General features: G+C 50.1%; 1 protein-coding gene across 5 annotated transcripts in view; it reads right to left on the bottom strand.

The window, feature by feature from the left end:
- The window catches only part of ADAP1 (ArfGAP with dual PH domains 1), a 49,764-nt gene extending 36,069 nt beyond the window's left edge, over window positions 1–13,695 (bottom strand). The window contains exons 1-3 of one of the 5 annotated variants that reach the window (XM_021539715.3): window positions 13,561–13,695; window positions 3,223–3,353; window positions 984–1,075 (exon numbers count right to left, since the gene is read on the bottom strand). In XM_021539715.3, the coding sequence (XP_021395390.1) occupies window positions 984–1,072 (89 nt within the window). In that variant the 5' untranslated portion in view covers window positions 1,073–1,075; window positions 3,223–3,353; window positions 13,561–13,695. Of the gene's footprint in view, window positions 1–983; window positions 1,076–3,222; window positions 3,354–10,836; window positions 11,283–12,914; window positions 13,085–13,334; window positions 13,478–13,560 lie in introns of those variants that run through there. The other 4 variants (XM_021539712.3, XM_021539716.3, XM_021539713.2 and 1 more) reach the window with 4 other exon arrangements.
- Between the last annotated feature and the right edge of the window lie 116 nt (window positions 13,696–13,811).

Below are 13,811 nucleotides of genomic sequence, written 5' to 3' on the forward strand. Positions count from 1 at the left end.
CCCAGATCTCAGGATGTCCCAGGCTGGAGGGACCTGCCCTGCTCCCTGCCAGGCTCCTGCAGCACCAGCTCTGCACCCCTTGGGCTGAGAGTCCTGAAAAAGAACCAGGACTCTGCCCCTGGGCAGCCTGAGCATCATCAGAGAGGCAGCATCTCACTGAACTTAACTGAGACCTGGAGTAAACAAAATCAAAATCCCCCAGAATTGTGTTTCTCCTACCAATCCTGCTTCTCCAACCCCAACATGACAAGCACACACAAGTCTCAAAATGGCACAAACTGCTGGGATTCTGGAGCTCAGAACATTGCATAAATGGATGCTTTTTCCTTGTCAGGCCAGGCAGCTCCACTCACACAGAAATAAAAAAACACCTTGGTACATGGCAGGGCTGGACCCTAAAAGCCAAATTCAGATTACCCCCTTGCAGCCTAGGTGGCACAGCACATTCTGGCTGCTCAGCCCCTTGCTCCACAAAGCCCATCCCAGCTCACCAGGAGGTTCCTCCACACTGCAGGGGAGACACAGCCTTTAGCTGCCTGCATGGAGGAGGTTATTTGTCATCTAGGTGAAAAAAACCCAACAAAACCCCCAGCATTTCTGTATTACAAATAACCCAGCATCTGACACAGCAGATTAGCAAGTTCTGCCTTGATGCAGAAGGGGGATTGGAAAAGACAGAGGAAATCAATGGGTAGAAATTGGCATTCTTGCAGCTCTAGAAACTTGGGAGAGCCTGGGGAACAGACAAACTATTGACTCCCCTGCATCATCTCAACTGTACTTATTAAATAAGATCCCACACGTAGCATAAACTCTACCATATGTGTGCAGAAGGAGCAACATTTTCAGGACCTTTTACAAATGAAATCTCCATTGTGGCAAAAAAAAAAAAAAAAAAAGCCTTATGCTAAAACTAATGTATTACAGAGGCTGCAGCTGCACAAACAAATAAATGTTGTTTACCAGCAGAGGTATTTACTTACTGGCAGTCAAGATACGTTGGTTTATAATAAAATGGTGGCATTTTAGATTCATATTTTGCTTTTGCTACATTGTTTCCATTTGAGGCCATAAACTGTAAAAAGAGAAAAAAACAGAAAGAATTAAGTAAATGTTGACAGTATTTTCTTTTATTCTCTTTTACTTGTACAGAGCAATAAAATTATTGGGATGGGAGACCTCCTCTCTTACTGAGAGGTTTGCCCAGGACTATGGACAGAAGGGCTGCTGCAAATAAATATTGGTTATTATTACTAGGGATCCCACAGCTTAAAATGATGCTGAGGACAAGTCCCAGTGCCACCTGCATGGTCCCCACAGGGGCAGGAGGCAGCACACAGTGGCATTTCCCCCTCAGGCATGGGAATCAGATGGATCCAGGAACCCAAGATGGGGATTAGGTAACCAGAGGGAAAAACTGGCTTTCAGTGTCCATGTGTTAGAGCTCCAGCAGGGTAACAGACTCTGGCCACACATCCTGTGCTCCTGATCACACCACTTGTGCCAAAAGGATGAGTTAATTTTTGCAAAGTCATTGCAGCTACCCCAGGAAGGAACTTGATGTGATAGACAAATAAATAAATAAATAAATAAACAAATGTATAAAAGTTCTATCTGCCTTGACAGTCCTCCTTTCCAATAAATAAATATATAATGTTTCTATCTCCCCTGACAGCCCTCATTTTCTTCTGATACACAAATAGCTGGCTGGGAACTCAGCAAAGAAAACTACTTATTTCCTTATTCATATATTTTGTTTATTGAAATTCACTTTATAAGCGTAAACCCCCCATTTTTTCCCAGGCAGCCACGCTAAATACATTTTGTTTTGTGTCAAATGCCAAGCATATAAACATAACAAGCAGCTAAGCTTTTGTTTTAATTACTGTCATGGTTTTGAATTTCTCACATTTACACATTCAATCTACTCAAAAAAAAAAAAAAAAAAAAAACCAGGGAAGGAAAAGCCCCTGCAACACTAAGGCCTATTCTCATGAAACACACAACTCCATCAGGTGCAGCTTTCAGAAAAACCTCAACTCTACAGCTAGAAGGCAGAAATCAATGACTGGCAGAGCTCTTCATGCCTTTGAAGACACCAGTAGTCAAAGCAGAAAGGTTTCCTGGGTGCCTTCAGCAGCACCACACAAATCCAGGCAGGTGTGGGGCATAAATAGAGAGAATTTATATTGTGAGGGTTTGGTTTTTCAAGCTGTGAATATAAGAGGAACAAAGCCAGAGATAGCTGAGCTGAACAGAGGTGGTGGACCAGAGGTCTAGTCTAGACTAGAGATACTGTAAGAAACAAGAGAAGACAATTTAAAAATTAGTAATTTCTACACGCTATTTCATGGACATCTTTATAGGGGTGGGAAACCCTCATAAATCCTTCAAAAATGGGTGTTCTAATTCATTCAGCATCACGACCTTGCTCCCACATTCACCATCTAGACAAGCTTTCTGAAATCCCATTTCTTGTGGCATCTTTGGAAAGGGCTGCAAAGGGAAGAGCCCAAACCCCCTGGTTTGGCCCCTTGTCCTGGCTTGTAAGATAAGCATGTATTCTACTTGTCTCTGTTGGGGGTGGGGCAGTTTTCTTATCTCTTCCAAGAACAATGTCTCCTTCTGGGAGATATCTTCTGTTAATGGGCCATTAATGACTCACTGCATGGCTGGGAAAGTTCCATCAGCCCATGGTGAGATGCTCCACCCAGAGGGAGGAGCCAAGCATTTCTACCTGCATAAAATCAGCATTTTTTGGGACATCAGGACAGCCCCTTCACTGGATTCCCAGAGGAGCAGCTTCTTCCCCACTGGCTCCCCAGAGGAAGACCAGGCCCAACTCCTCCATCCCCAGACCTTCAGAGATAACTCCACCCATCTCCAGATCCCCACTCCAGCAGCATTTCATCTGCCCCTCCAAGAGGAGCAGCCACCATTTCACTGGACTGTTCCCAACACCCTGACTCCTCAGGGTGTCAGGTTTCTCACTCCATCACTAGTTTTGTTTGTACTAATTACATTTGTTTTATTTAGTTTTTTCCTAATAAAAAACTATTATTCCCATTCCCATCTCTTTGCCTGAGAGCCTTTCAATTTTGAAACTGTGGTAACTGGGAGGGAGGGGGTTTACCTTTTCCATTTCACAGGAGGCTGTTGCCTTCCTTCACAGACTCCTGTCTTTTCAAACCAAGACAGCCCTCCCAGCCCGGGGGCACGTACCTCCACCTGGGCATCGTCCCAGTCGTCCAGGCGCACCGACTTCACCTTGCTGACCTGCGGGATGTTGCGGTGGATGCCGGAGCAGTTCAGGCAGATGAAGATCCCCAGGCTGTGGGACGCCCAGTCCGGGTCTGGAAGCAAGAAGGAAAGAGGGAATTGCACTTGATTGATCTTTTGGAGACAGGGCGTGGCAGGGGAGTTCAGGAGTCACCAGGTCTGATGTCCCTGAGTCTAAAGGCATCAGATAAATAGACAAGGAAAATAAATGTTTCTATTGATAGGAATATAAATTAAACTTAACAATCACCAGATCTGCAACCCTCAATGCAGCTGTTATGCCCCAAACTCCAATATACAGACAACTGCATGTGCCTGAGACCTCCATAGCTCACTCCACGCTCACATGAAGAGAAGAGGGGAATATCCTTCTTTCATGAGGAAATTCCATCTGAACACTGCACGGAACAGAAACTACATCAGCCCAGGAAGCCGCTGTGCTGCTCCCTTTTTATTTATTTATTACATGTGCTCCACACAGAGACTTTCCTCCCACAGCTGCAGCTCCCAGCAGCCCAGCCCTCCATGCCAGGAGGTTTCCAGCCCTTGCCTTAATGGAAAAATGCTGCCAGTGGTGGCTCTGTACTTTCTCTGAGCAAAACCACGCGCTGTTTACAGCCCTGGGCTGACATCTCACACAAAGCACTGTAAACAGAGTCCCTTGCCTCCAAATTCCTCCCCGGGAGAGGCAGTGCCCGAAGCAGGGAGACAGAGGGACCGGAGGAGGGCAGGGGCCAGGAGCAGGACACATCCAGCAGTGTCCCTGGCACTGCCCTGCCAATAAAGCCAATACAGGGATCTTTGTTTGAACTCCAAGGCAAATGTCAGCGCCTGCGGATCCAGCTGTGCCCCAGCAGAAAGAGCTTCACTGCAGGTCACCCACACTGAATTCAGTCAGACACTGAATCCTCCATCCTCCCCCAGCCCACAGGGCTGGGAGCCCCTCAGCCAACCCATGGCATCAAGCTGTTGGGGTAAGGGAGGTCTCCCCCTCTCACAGCCCCTCCTCATCCATTTATTCCCCTGTGTTACCCTGAACCCTCACTGCACACAGCACAGCAATTATTTATAAAAGGCAGGGAATGTGCCTTCTCCTCCTTATCCATCTTTCATGCTCTGGCTGTGTCAGTGCAGGGAGCAGGCTGGCACAGGGCAGCTCAGCTCCTGAGGGGTAACCAAGGGCTGCCACCAGCCCTGCCTGCAGGGACGGCCACCAGCCTCGCCAGCACTCCCCAGGGAATCCCAGTTCTGCTCTCCAGAGGTGGCTCTGCTCAGATGTAAACCCCAGTGCTAAATGAGGATTCTCATCACACACAGCTGGGTGCCCACATGGGAGAGGGGAGCAAATTCCCAAACTGATCCAAGTCCCACCAGGCACCAGCAGACACAAAGGTGGGTTTTTTCCTATTTCACATGGTCTCCTATCCCCATCCAAGACCACAGTGACTACAACTTAAGCCTGGCAAGTACAAAACCAGTCAGGTTGAATCTAAGGGTGCTGACCTAAACGCCCTGCTGCTTCCACGAGCACTGGGTGACTCAGCTTCACACCCCATCCCAGATCATACACCCCACTCATCTCGACCCCAGAGACTGTGGCCAGTTATTGGGCTGTGGGCTGGCAGCAAGAATCAGGAGTTTTGCATGCTCAGGCACTTTCTGTGCTCTAACTCATCATATTGTCCTCTCTCATCTCCAAATATGTTTGCAATCAAAGTCTGGGGCCCTCCAAACTTCCCGCCACAAAAACATCCCATGGTTTTTGAAGGGTCCCAAAGGGTGCAAGTCAGGCCAGGTGAAAGCACCGGGGTCTCGTGTTCAAAGAGCCATCCCTGAGCTCGATGCAGAGGATCAGACACACAGAATGGTGAGAGGGTCCAGAGGACAGAGCCATGGCAGTGGTGAGGAAGCTGTGGCAGCAGAGCTTGGAGCTGGGTCAGCACAGCCACTCCAGGATAACTGAGCTCCAATCCTTCCCAGAGTAATGAGATCTGATCAAAGCACTGCCCAACCCAGGGGAACAGGTTTCAAAGTATGCACTGGCCAATAAAACACGTTTTATTGGGAGTCCCAATGCCTCTTTAATGTTACCACATTTATCTTGGGCATGCGGGTGGATTTCTTTGTGCTGTCTGCAGCTTCGTGGAGTCAGGTTCCCAAAGTCCTCCCCAAGAGGTAACCCTCACCCTGCACTGCTGTGTGTGACAGACCAGCAGACTGCACACCTTCCTCCAGCCTGGGAAGGGGACACATTCTGGTGGAGGAACATCCTGCAAGATCCTGGAGGGGACTCCAGCTCCAATGGCCACCAATTCAGCCCATATCCAAGCTGTCTCTCCTTGGCAGGGGCAAACAGCACCTCAAGCAGCAGGTTTCAGTCACACCTGGGCTTCAAAGCATTCTCCTTACACCAACAGGATCTTTTCAGACCAGACTCTTGAACACGCTTCCCGCGGCTCCACACCTTGGCAAGCCTTGTGTAATTAAGCAAACAAAAGCTGGATTGTATCACAGGGCACACACACACAGCCCTACATCCCATCATATACACAGGGTCACCCATCTGTGCCGGGCAGAAGGTGACAGTCCTTCAGAGGAGCAGAGACAACAGGGTCAGGGGTGACCCTGCCTTGGAAGGGATGCTCTCAGCTTGTTCCTATAAAGGCAGCAGCTATCTCCCCCTGGTCACCTTCCCTTCAGCATTTCCCCTCCTGCCTAGACCCAAATCCGTGTCCATCCAACACCACCAGTGTCCCACACAGCCAATTTCAAGGAGCACCATGACAGGGATGCACATTTCACCTGCCCCACCACGACCTGACCCCGGCCATTCACGTTGCTGACAGGTATTAATAGCAACTTCCTCCTCACTGCTCTTCTGGTTTCAGAAATATGCCTTTCGTGGCAAGGGGGGGTGGAAGGACTGTGGATGCTCAGCTGGTTGTGTGCTGCTCTCCTGTCACAGCCCAAAACCACCCACATTTGGCAGCTGGGTTTAATCCCAAGGGAAACACCAGGCAGGAGGGGAGTTCAAATGCTTCAGGTACTGACTTAGCCCCATCCAAAAAAATTGCTGGGTAGTGAGAACCCCCAGAACAAACTGATCTGCCAGGGCAAGTCCCTCTGAAATGCCACTGTTACCATAATTAGAGATGTCTCATGGCTCTTGCTCTCCTGGCTGAGGACATCTAACAGAAAGCAAGGCAGCCCAAACCTTTGCCAGGCTTCAGCTGAAAGGCAAAAGGAATTTCTCAGCATCATCTGAACAAACCATAGGATTGCAGAGCCATGCGAGACCCCGGGCTCGTGCTCCCCTGTGACCTCCCCGTGTCACAGCCCTGCCAGTGGGCAGGAAGCAGGGGGTGGAGGAGTCCCCAATTCCAGCTTCTGGAGAGCTCTGCCAGCGCTGCTTCCCCTTCTCCCCACCCCTGCCCTCGTGACATTTTCCAAGAAACCCAGCGAGGACAGAGCTGCACCCCCACATCTCCTGCAGGGACTGAGACACACCCCAGGCATGGCCAGCACCCACGGCTGCAGGGATGCTTCTCCAAAACCTTTTCAGGGCTTTGGGGCTGCCAGTGGTTGCATTGCTCCCCAAACACATCATGGTCCCTCCCTCTGCTCTCCTGCACAAATTCTCACCTCAGGGACATGTGGATAACACCAGTGATCCCCAGGGTTGGCTTATCACAGACCCCAACCCCTCAAACTACTGCACCAGAGGTAAGACAACATCTTAGGAAACATAAAAATAAATTTTCCTAAGTGTCTTCCCACAAAACAGTGAATATTGGGGCTGCACCATTAATTCCGTGAGCCAGTGAGCCCCAGCTGCGTGGCTGGCCAGCTGAGGCCTCCATGGATAGGTGAAGTCCACCTTGCTGCTGGACACTGCAACAGCTGGAACATGTTCTCCATGCTGGACATTACTGAGAGATCATAATTTTATTATTCTGTCTGGGCATGTGCCAAAAAAGTGCAATGAAATGGCAATATGTCATAATCTGGGCTTCTTGGGCATTGCTCTAAAAAGACGATTTTTTTCCTAAGCCTCCAGAATTTTGAGCAAAGAGCAGTGAAGCCTAATGAAAACTCTCCAGCATGCCTAAGTTCCACACAAATGACTTTATTCCATTATTTCAAGCCAAAAGGAATAAAAATGAATGAGGAACAACGGGAACATTAAACCACTGTTGTAAGTGCAGAAAGACTCTTATCCTGAATGACCAATTCCAGCTCTAAAAGGCTTTCACTGCAATGTGGCAGAGATTCCTGGTAACTTATAAACAGATCATAATGCCTTTCAAAATAAAGACGTGTGTCAGCTTCATTTTAAAAATTAAAGAAACAAACAAAGCTAAACTAAACTCAGGAGAAGGGCACTGGGCTGGTATTTTCCCATCTCATTCATCTGAAAGCAAAGGCATAGCCAGAGATTAGAGAAGCACCCCAAAAAAACCAAAAATATTTGGGCAATACAGCTAAATTCAGAAATTAACTTGTCCACCCAGCACCTTAGGAAAAGCCAGCACAGTGAACCACCAACACCACAGCTTGCACCCAGCATTCCTGAACTTAGGGAAAAATAAAAAAAAATAAGGCTAGACACAGAAAATATTATGGAAGAAAAAATAACAAATTACACAGAACAAGTTATAGAAACCAAAGAGACTGGAAGCTGGATGGTAATGGATTTTTTAAAAAAATAAATAACCAATATTTCCTGTATCCAGAATATAACCATGGGGTTCCAGTTTGAAAATCCCGAAGTGTCATCAACTCGAGTAAAATCCCATGAAGCAGAGCAGCAACAGGCTCAAAGTAGGAAAGAGCAAGAACTCAAAGAGTCACAAAATTTGGATGCTCCTGCTCCACCTTTTACCTTAAACAACATTTCCCACTACTTCTAGCACGATACTGATGATCAAGGCAAACATCTGAGGCCAATGCACAGCACCACATCCTCAGGACATCCTTCAGCACAGAATGATGGCCTGACCCTGCTGCGCCCCTGCCACTGCAGCTGGCTGGGAGCTGGTCCCTGCTTGGGATGCAGATTCCATGGATTCTCCTGAACCCCCTCCTGTTTAAGCTGATAGAGAGACCTCTCCAGGCAAACAAAACCTTTTTTCCCCTGCACTAGAAATGCGACTCGCTGATGCAGGGTAGAACCACGGGGATTTCAGTGCAGTCCACACAAGCACAAAGCCTTTCCTGCTTGCTGCTCATTTCCCCATGCCCGAGACAGAGAACTGGTGTTCAGCACTGAAGTTCTGCAGCTATTTACTCTGGGGAAGGATTAGGAGGCTGACAAACAGACCCTGGTCACGCATGTTGAAAAATAACAATAAAAGAGTTAACACTGAAGTCAAACCACCTCCCACCAACTCTCCTCTCTAAGTAGGAAAATTTTTCAGTGAAGGCACTAAACTTGCCAAGGTCTTTTAATTCAGCTGGCAGGTCCCAGCAGCCCCCTCTCGCTGTCTGCAGCCCACGATTGTGCTGCAGCCCAGGCACCAGGACAGGACAAAAACCACCATCACATTAAACCTCCTTTGTTTCAAAAAGCCCTTTTTCCTGCAGAAAGTGGCATTGAGCTAAACACAACTGCTGTGGGATTTTTTTTTCCTTCTTACTCCTCTGCTTACAGCTGGGGAGAAAGGCTGGCCAATTCTCAGGGACACCAAATAATAATAATTTTTAAAAAATCAGTATTTAAGTGAGAGGGCAATGGAGGTACAGAAACAAGTTTCCACTTGGAGCTGGAAGAAAATCTCGTTTCACACCATTAGAGCAGCAGAGCTCCATGAGCCTCCAGCATGAGCCTTCTGCTCTTCCTCCATCCTTCACCCCTCCCTGGGCTTCAGGCACAGAGGCCAGTGTTAGCCAGGATCCATGTCTCAGTAATCCATCCCAAATAACAAAGATAAAATGATAACAAGCCATGTAAACTGCTGCTGGAGGGTTTAAACTGCAGGATTGCTTTGATGGGATTTCCATTTCTGTCTTCAGAGCCTCTCTGTCCTCCTACAATGTAAAATAATTCTCACTCCATGGAAACACGAGCCTAAGTCATAGAAAAATAAAGAGAGAAATACTCAAGGTCTTGTTATGCCCTGAGATAACCATCCGTCTTATGATGTGAGGAAAGATTGCCTGAGACAAAGAATCATTTAGAAAAAAGAAAAGGCTGAACTGCCACATTAGTCTTGGAGAAAAAAAGATTATTCTAATGCACAGAGAGCCATTACACACCAGCAATTCAGTAACATTGCTCAGTTTGCACTTAAGACTGCATTTACCATGCTGTCTTCACTGAGACAGCACAGCTTTAAACCCACAAAAAACACAACAGCCAGGACACAGAAGTGTGCAATGACAGAGGACCCAAAGCCCCATCTAATGACTTTATTAGTGGCTCCTGCCCCAGAATTCAGTCCCAAGGATGTAACCAAGGCAGTCTCATTATGCATTACAGATCGATGACATTTTTTGCAACTGAAACACCTTTTATTCAAAACAACCTCTCATTGCAATTTAAGGTTTTATAAAAACGCAATTAATAAAAACCTAAAAAAATAATTTCCAAACACCAAACACAAAAAAGTGAAAACTGTAATCTCTCAGTGATTTTACACTCTGATTTTCACTTTCTACTTTAGCATCCTTTCTGCATTCTCAGCTGCCATGGCCAGACTGTTCTCTCCACCTGAGACATCCCCAAAAATCTGTTTGCAAAAGAGATTTTTTTTTTTGCCAGACATACGCACAGGTCCTGGGGAAGAGCCAGACCTGACCTTGCTGAGCACCACATTTAGTACCCCATTCCACCCAGGTGCAAGTGGGCACATCCTGTGCACACACCAGGGAAACACACCTTGAACAGCAGAGCCTTACTTGGGCACTTCAATAATCCTCAGTCATGATTCAGTGGCAAATTCTGGCCCAGCCCCAGGCAAGCAGCAGGTTGTGCCCAGATGTCCCCAAGGAGATGGGCTGATCCTGCAGGGGATGAAGTTATTTACCCTACCCAGGAGGAAAAGCTTCCCCAGATGCCCCATGTCTGTCCCCAGCTTTGACTTTGTATGGTCACAGCTTAGCCCAGGGATGCCAAGCTGAGAGCTCCATTGCACCAGGGGTTTGTGACAGGACACAGAATACCTGCGACAAGCTGTGGGGCTCTGGCTGCTGAGCCTCTCCCAAATGCCAAAAAAGTAACAAAAGAAAATAACCCTTTTTACAGCAGGAAGGAAAAAAACAAACAAACTTTCACCGTCTGGTTGATTTCTCAAACAAATATTTCCAAAAGAAAAAGAAAACCCAGCTGGCTTCCAAATACACAAATTAAAGTGACAGAATTTTCCCCTGTTACATTTCCAACCCATCCTGTTCTTTGTTATGAGCATCCCTGAGCTAAATGGCTCCCTCTTATCTTGGATCCTGTATTAACAGAGTATTTCAGGGAAAGGCACTCACCCACCTGAGAAACAGCAATAACAAATCCGAATCTTTGGTTTCCCCCCAGCTGTACCAGATCAGCCCTACCATGATACTCACATGTGGTAAAGCACAAGTCTGCCCTGCTTCCCTCATCTTCTGTTCATTCCACAGCCTCCCTCTTCCTTTTCACTTCATTTTCTCTGCTTTGGTACTTTTCCAGTGTCAGCTGCCCACCCGGTTCCAGCTGTCACCTTTATCTTTTTGTGCATCCCACTTCTCAGCAAAGAACATTCTTGCACCCCTTTCTGGAGGCTCTCTGGACACTTATCCTGCATCTGCTGCATTACCTCATCCCCAAAAAGAGCTGGCCTGCCACACCTGCCCAGACTGAATAACTGAATTCAGGCCGAGTATTTTCTATACTACCTACAGACACAAGTGATTATCTTATGTTAAGTAGCCCAGGGCATCTCAAGTTTATTGTCACTCCCAGGCAGACGAGCACCATGAATAGCTCTACTTTGCCAAAGAAACTGAAGCAAAGTAGTCACTAAAGGAATTGGGTTGAACAGGAGGGTGGTCCTAAGGAAATAATGCCATGAGGGTTCAGAAGAGGTAGAATGATATTAATATAGCAGATCTTGACTTACAAAAGACACTGGCCCAAATTCTCCTCTCTGACTTTCAGATTCACTAAGACATCTCTGTATGCAAATGTCACCAAAACCAAAGTATGGTTTTGTTGTTTTACAAGCCCTTTCTGTGCCTTTAACAACAAGCTTCTTATCCTGATATGAGCTATTTTATTGACCTACAGCTCCATCTCCACCCTGGTGACGCTGAGAAGCTTCCCATTTTGCCTGGGGGCTTTATGTTTTATACCCACAGGGTGAGGGAGAATCACCCTGCTGATCTGAAGGGCCCAGGTTTGTAAAGTTTTCTCCAGGAAGGAACAATTTAGGCGGACACCTACACGGGGAGCCCAAGCTCAGCGAGGTGGGCTGGTACAGTCAGCACCAGCCGGCAGCAGATGGGTGGGAGCCGGCAGAGCAGCGCGGCGCTGCAAAGCCTCTCACGCTGTGCCCGAAGTTCTTTGTCCTTTCCAGCTGGGTACCGGAGGACACAACGCATCTGAAAGTGAACTGCAGTGTCCTGGGATGCAGATCAGGCATATAAAACCACCGGGAATGGTATGAGCTGGATAGCGGTATCCAATAGATCTTGACATCCTGAACAAATCAATAGCTGGGAAAATAGGGCTCAGCTGAAGTGCTGGGTTATTCTTTAACCTATAAAATGACAGAGGCTGAGAAGGACATCCTTTCTACATCCCTCCTCAGAGCCAGTCTGCTCGAGCTAATATAAATGTAGGTTTTTCTGTATGGTGATTTTTTTTTTCTTTTTAAAAACAGGAAAGTTACTTGCTCTGCAATTTTTCTAAGGCTGTTCTCAAAGACAGATCCCACCGCCCCATGCAGACTCTGCTCAGCAACAGCATCACGGCCCGACTCCAAAAATTCACCATCCAAAAGGCGAATAAGACATTCCCAGCCCAGATTTTCTCCCCACCGCACACGAAAACGTCTACAGGCATTCCAGCCCCGCTCCCCGCGCAGGCACCCATCGATGGCAGCTGGGCAAAGGTTGTTGGCCACGATGTCCGCAGCGCTGCCGCCGCTCGTCCCCATGTGTTTGCTCAGTGACAGGGCAGGAGCAGCCTCGGGGACACGGAGGACGCCCCGCAGGCAGGGCGCCCCGGCAGAGCCCCCCGCCCGGCGACCGGCCCCGGCTGCGCTGCAGCCCGCGGGGACCCGCCGGGATGACATCAGCGCTCACGGCCGGGCGAGGAGCCGGGCCGGGCCGGGGGAAACTGGGGAAACCCGGGCTGGGGCTGGTCCGCGGGGACCGCGGCAGCGCAGCGCATCCCTCCAGCAGCCCCGGAGCATCCCCGCTGCATCCCCCGGGCGGGGAGGGGGTCGGGCACACCCTCGGCGGGGCGCGACCCCCGGCGGTCCGGAGCGGGCAGAGCCCCGCGCCCGGTCTCTGCCGAGCCGAGCCGAGCGGTACCGTGCGGTGCTGCACCGTACCGTACCGTGCCGTGCCGTGCCGTGCCGTGCCGTGCCGTGCCGTGCCGTGCCGTGCGGACAGGTGCAGGTGCAGCCGCCGCCCGCGCCCCCCGCCTCCCCTGCCCTTACCCGGCGCGGCGCAGTCGGCGCACGCCGCGTTCCCCGGCCGCTGGAGCAGCTCCACCAGCGCCTTCCTGCTCCTCTCCTTCGCCATGGGGGCGGCTGCCGGGGCTGCGCTCGGTCCGCGGCGCTACGGCAGCCTCATGGCGCGGGCGGGGGGCGCTGGCGAGGCGGGCGGCGCCCGGGCGGCTCCATTCGGCCCCGCTCGCCCCGCGCACGCCGAGCGCGCCTCCGGCCGCCGGGGCGGTGCTGCCCTGCCCGCCCCGGTGCTGCCCTGCCCTGCCCGGTGCTGCCCTGCCCGCCCCGGTGCTGCCCTGCCCGCCCCGGTGCCTCCCGCCGGTGCCGCCGGTTCCGCGCTCAGCGGCGCTGCCGGAGCCCCGCGCCCTCCAGCGGCCACCCGGGCGGCGCTGCCCCCGAGGGGTCGCCGACCTTCGGGGCGTCCCGTCCTTCGGGGATACCTCTCCTGCTTTAACTCCTGCCCGCGGAAGGGATGCTGTCGCCGGTGGATCTTCTGTGCGAGGCGGCGGCTGGCAGCGACCCCAAGCTCTCCCCGGCCGGGGCCCTGCCACACAAGCAGCTTGGCAGGTTCGTGAGCAGCACGTTCGGGATGCCCCTCGAACATCAGCAGCTTTTGGGGCTCAGCTTTGGGGATCACCTTTTCTGAAGGTCTCATCAGTAGCCCCGCGCACTCCAAAACCGCTCCTCCTTCACTGATGTCCTTGCACATCACCACCAGCTGCCATGTCTGTGTCCTGGCAGGACTGTGCTCCAATGTCTTCCCACATTTTTCACACCTCCATGGTGTCAGGGGGGAAAACATCCCTGTGCCATCATGCCTGTCCATCTCATGCCATCTATGGGACAAGACTTGTTTTGCCAGTCAAAGACTAATGTGTCACTTGGGCA

Source organism: Lonchura striata, chromosome 16 (assembly GCF_046129695.1).
Source record: "Lonchura striata isolate bLonStr1 chromosome 16, bLonStr1.mat, whole genome shotgun sequence".
Taxonomy (NCBI): Eukaryota; Metazoa; Chordata; class Aves; order Passeriformes; family Estrildidae; genus Lonchura; species Lonchura striata.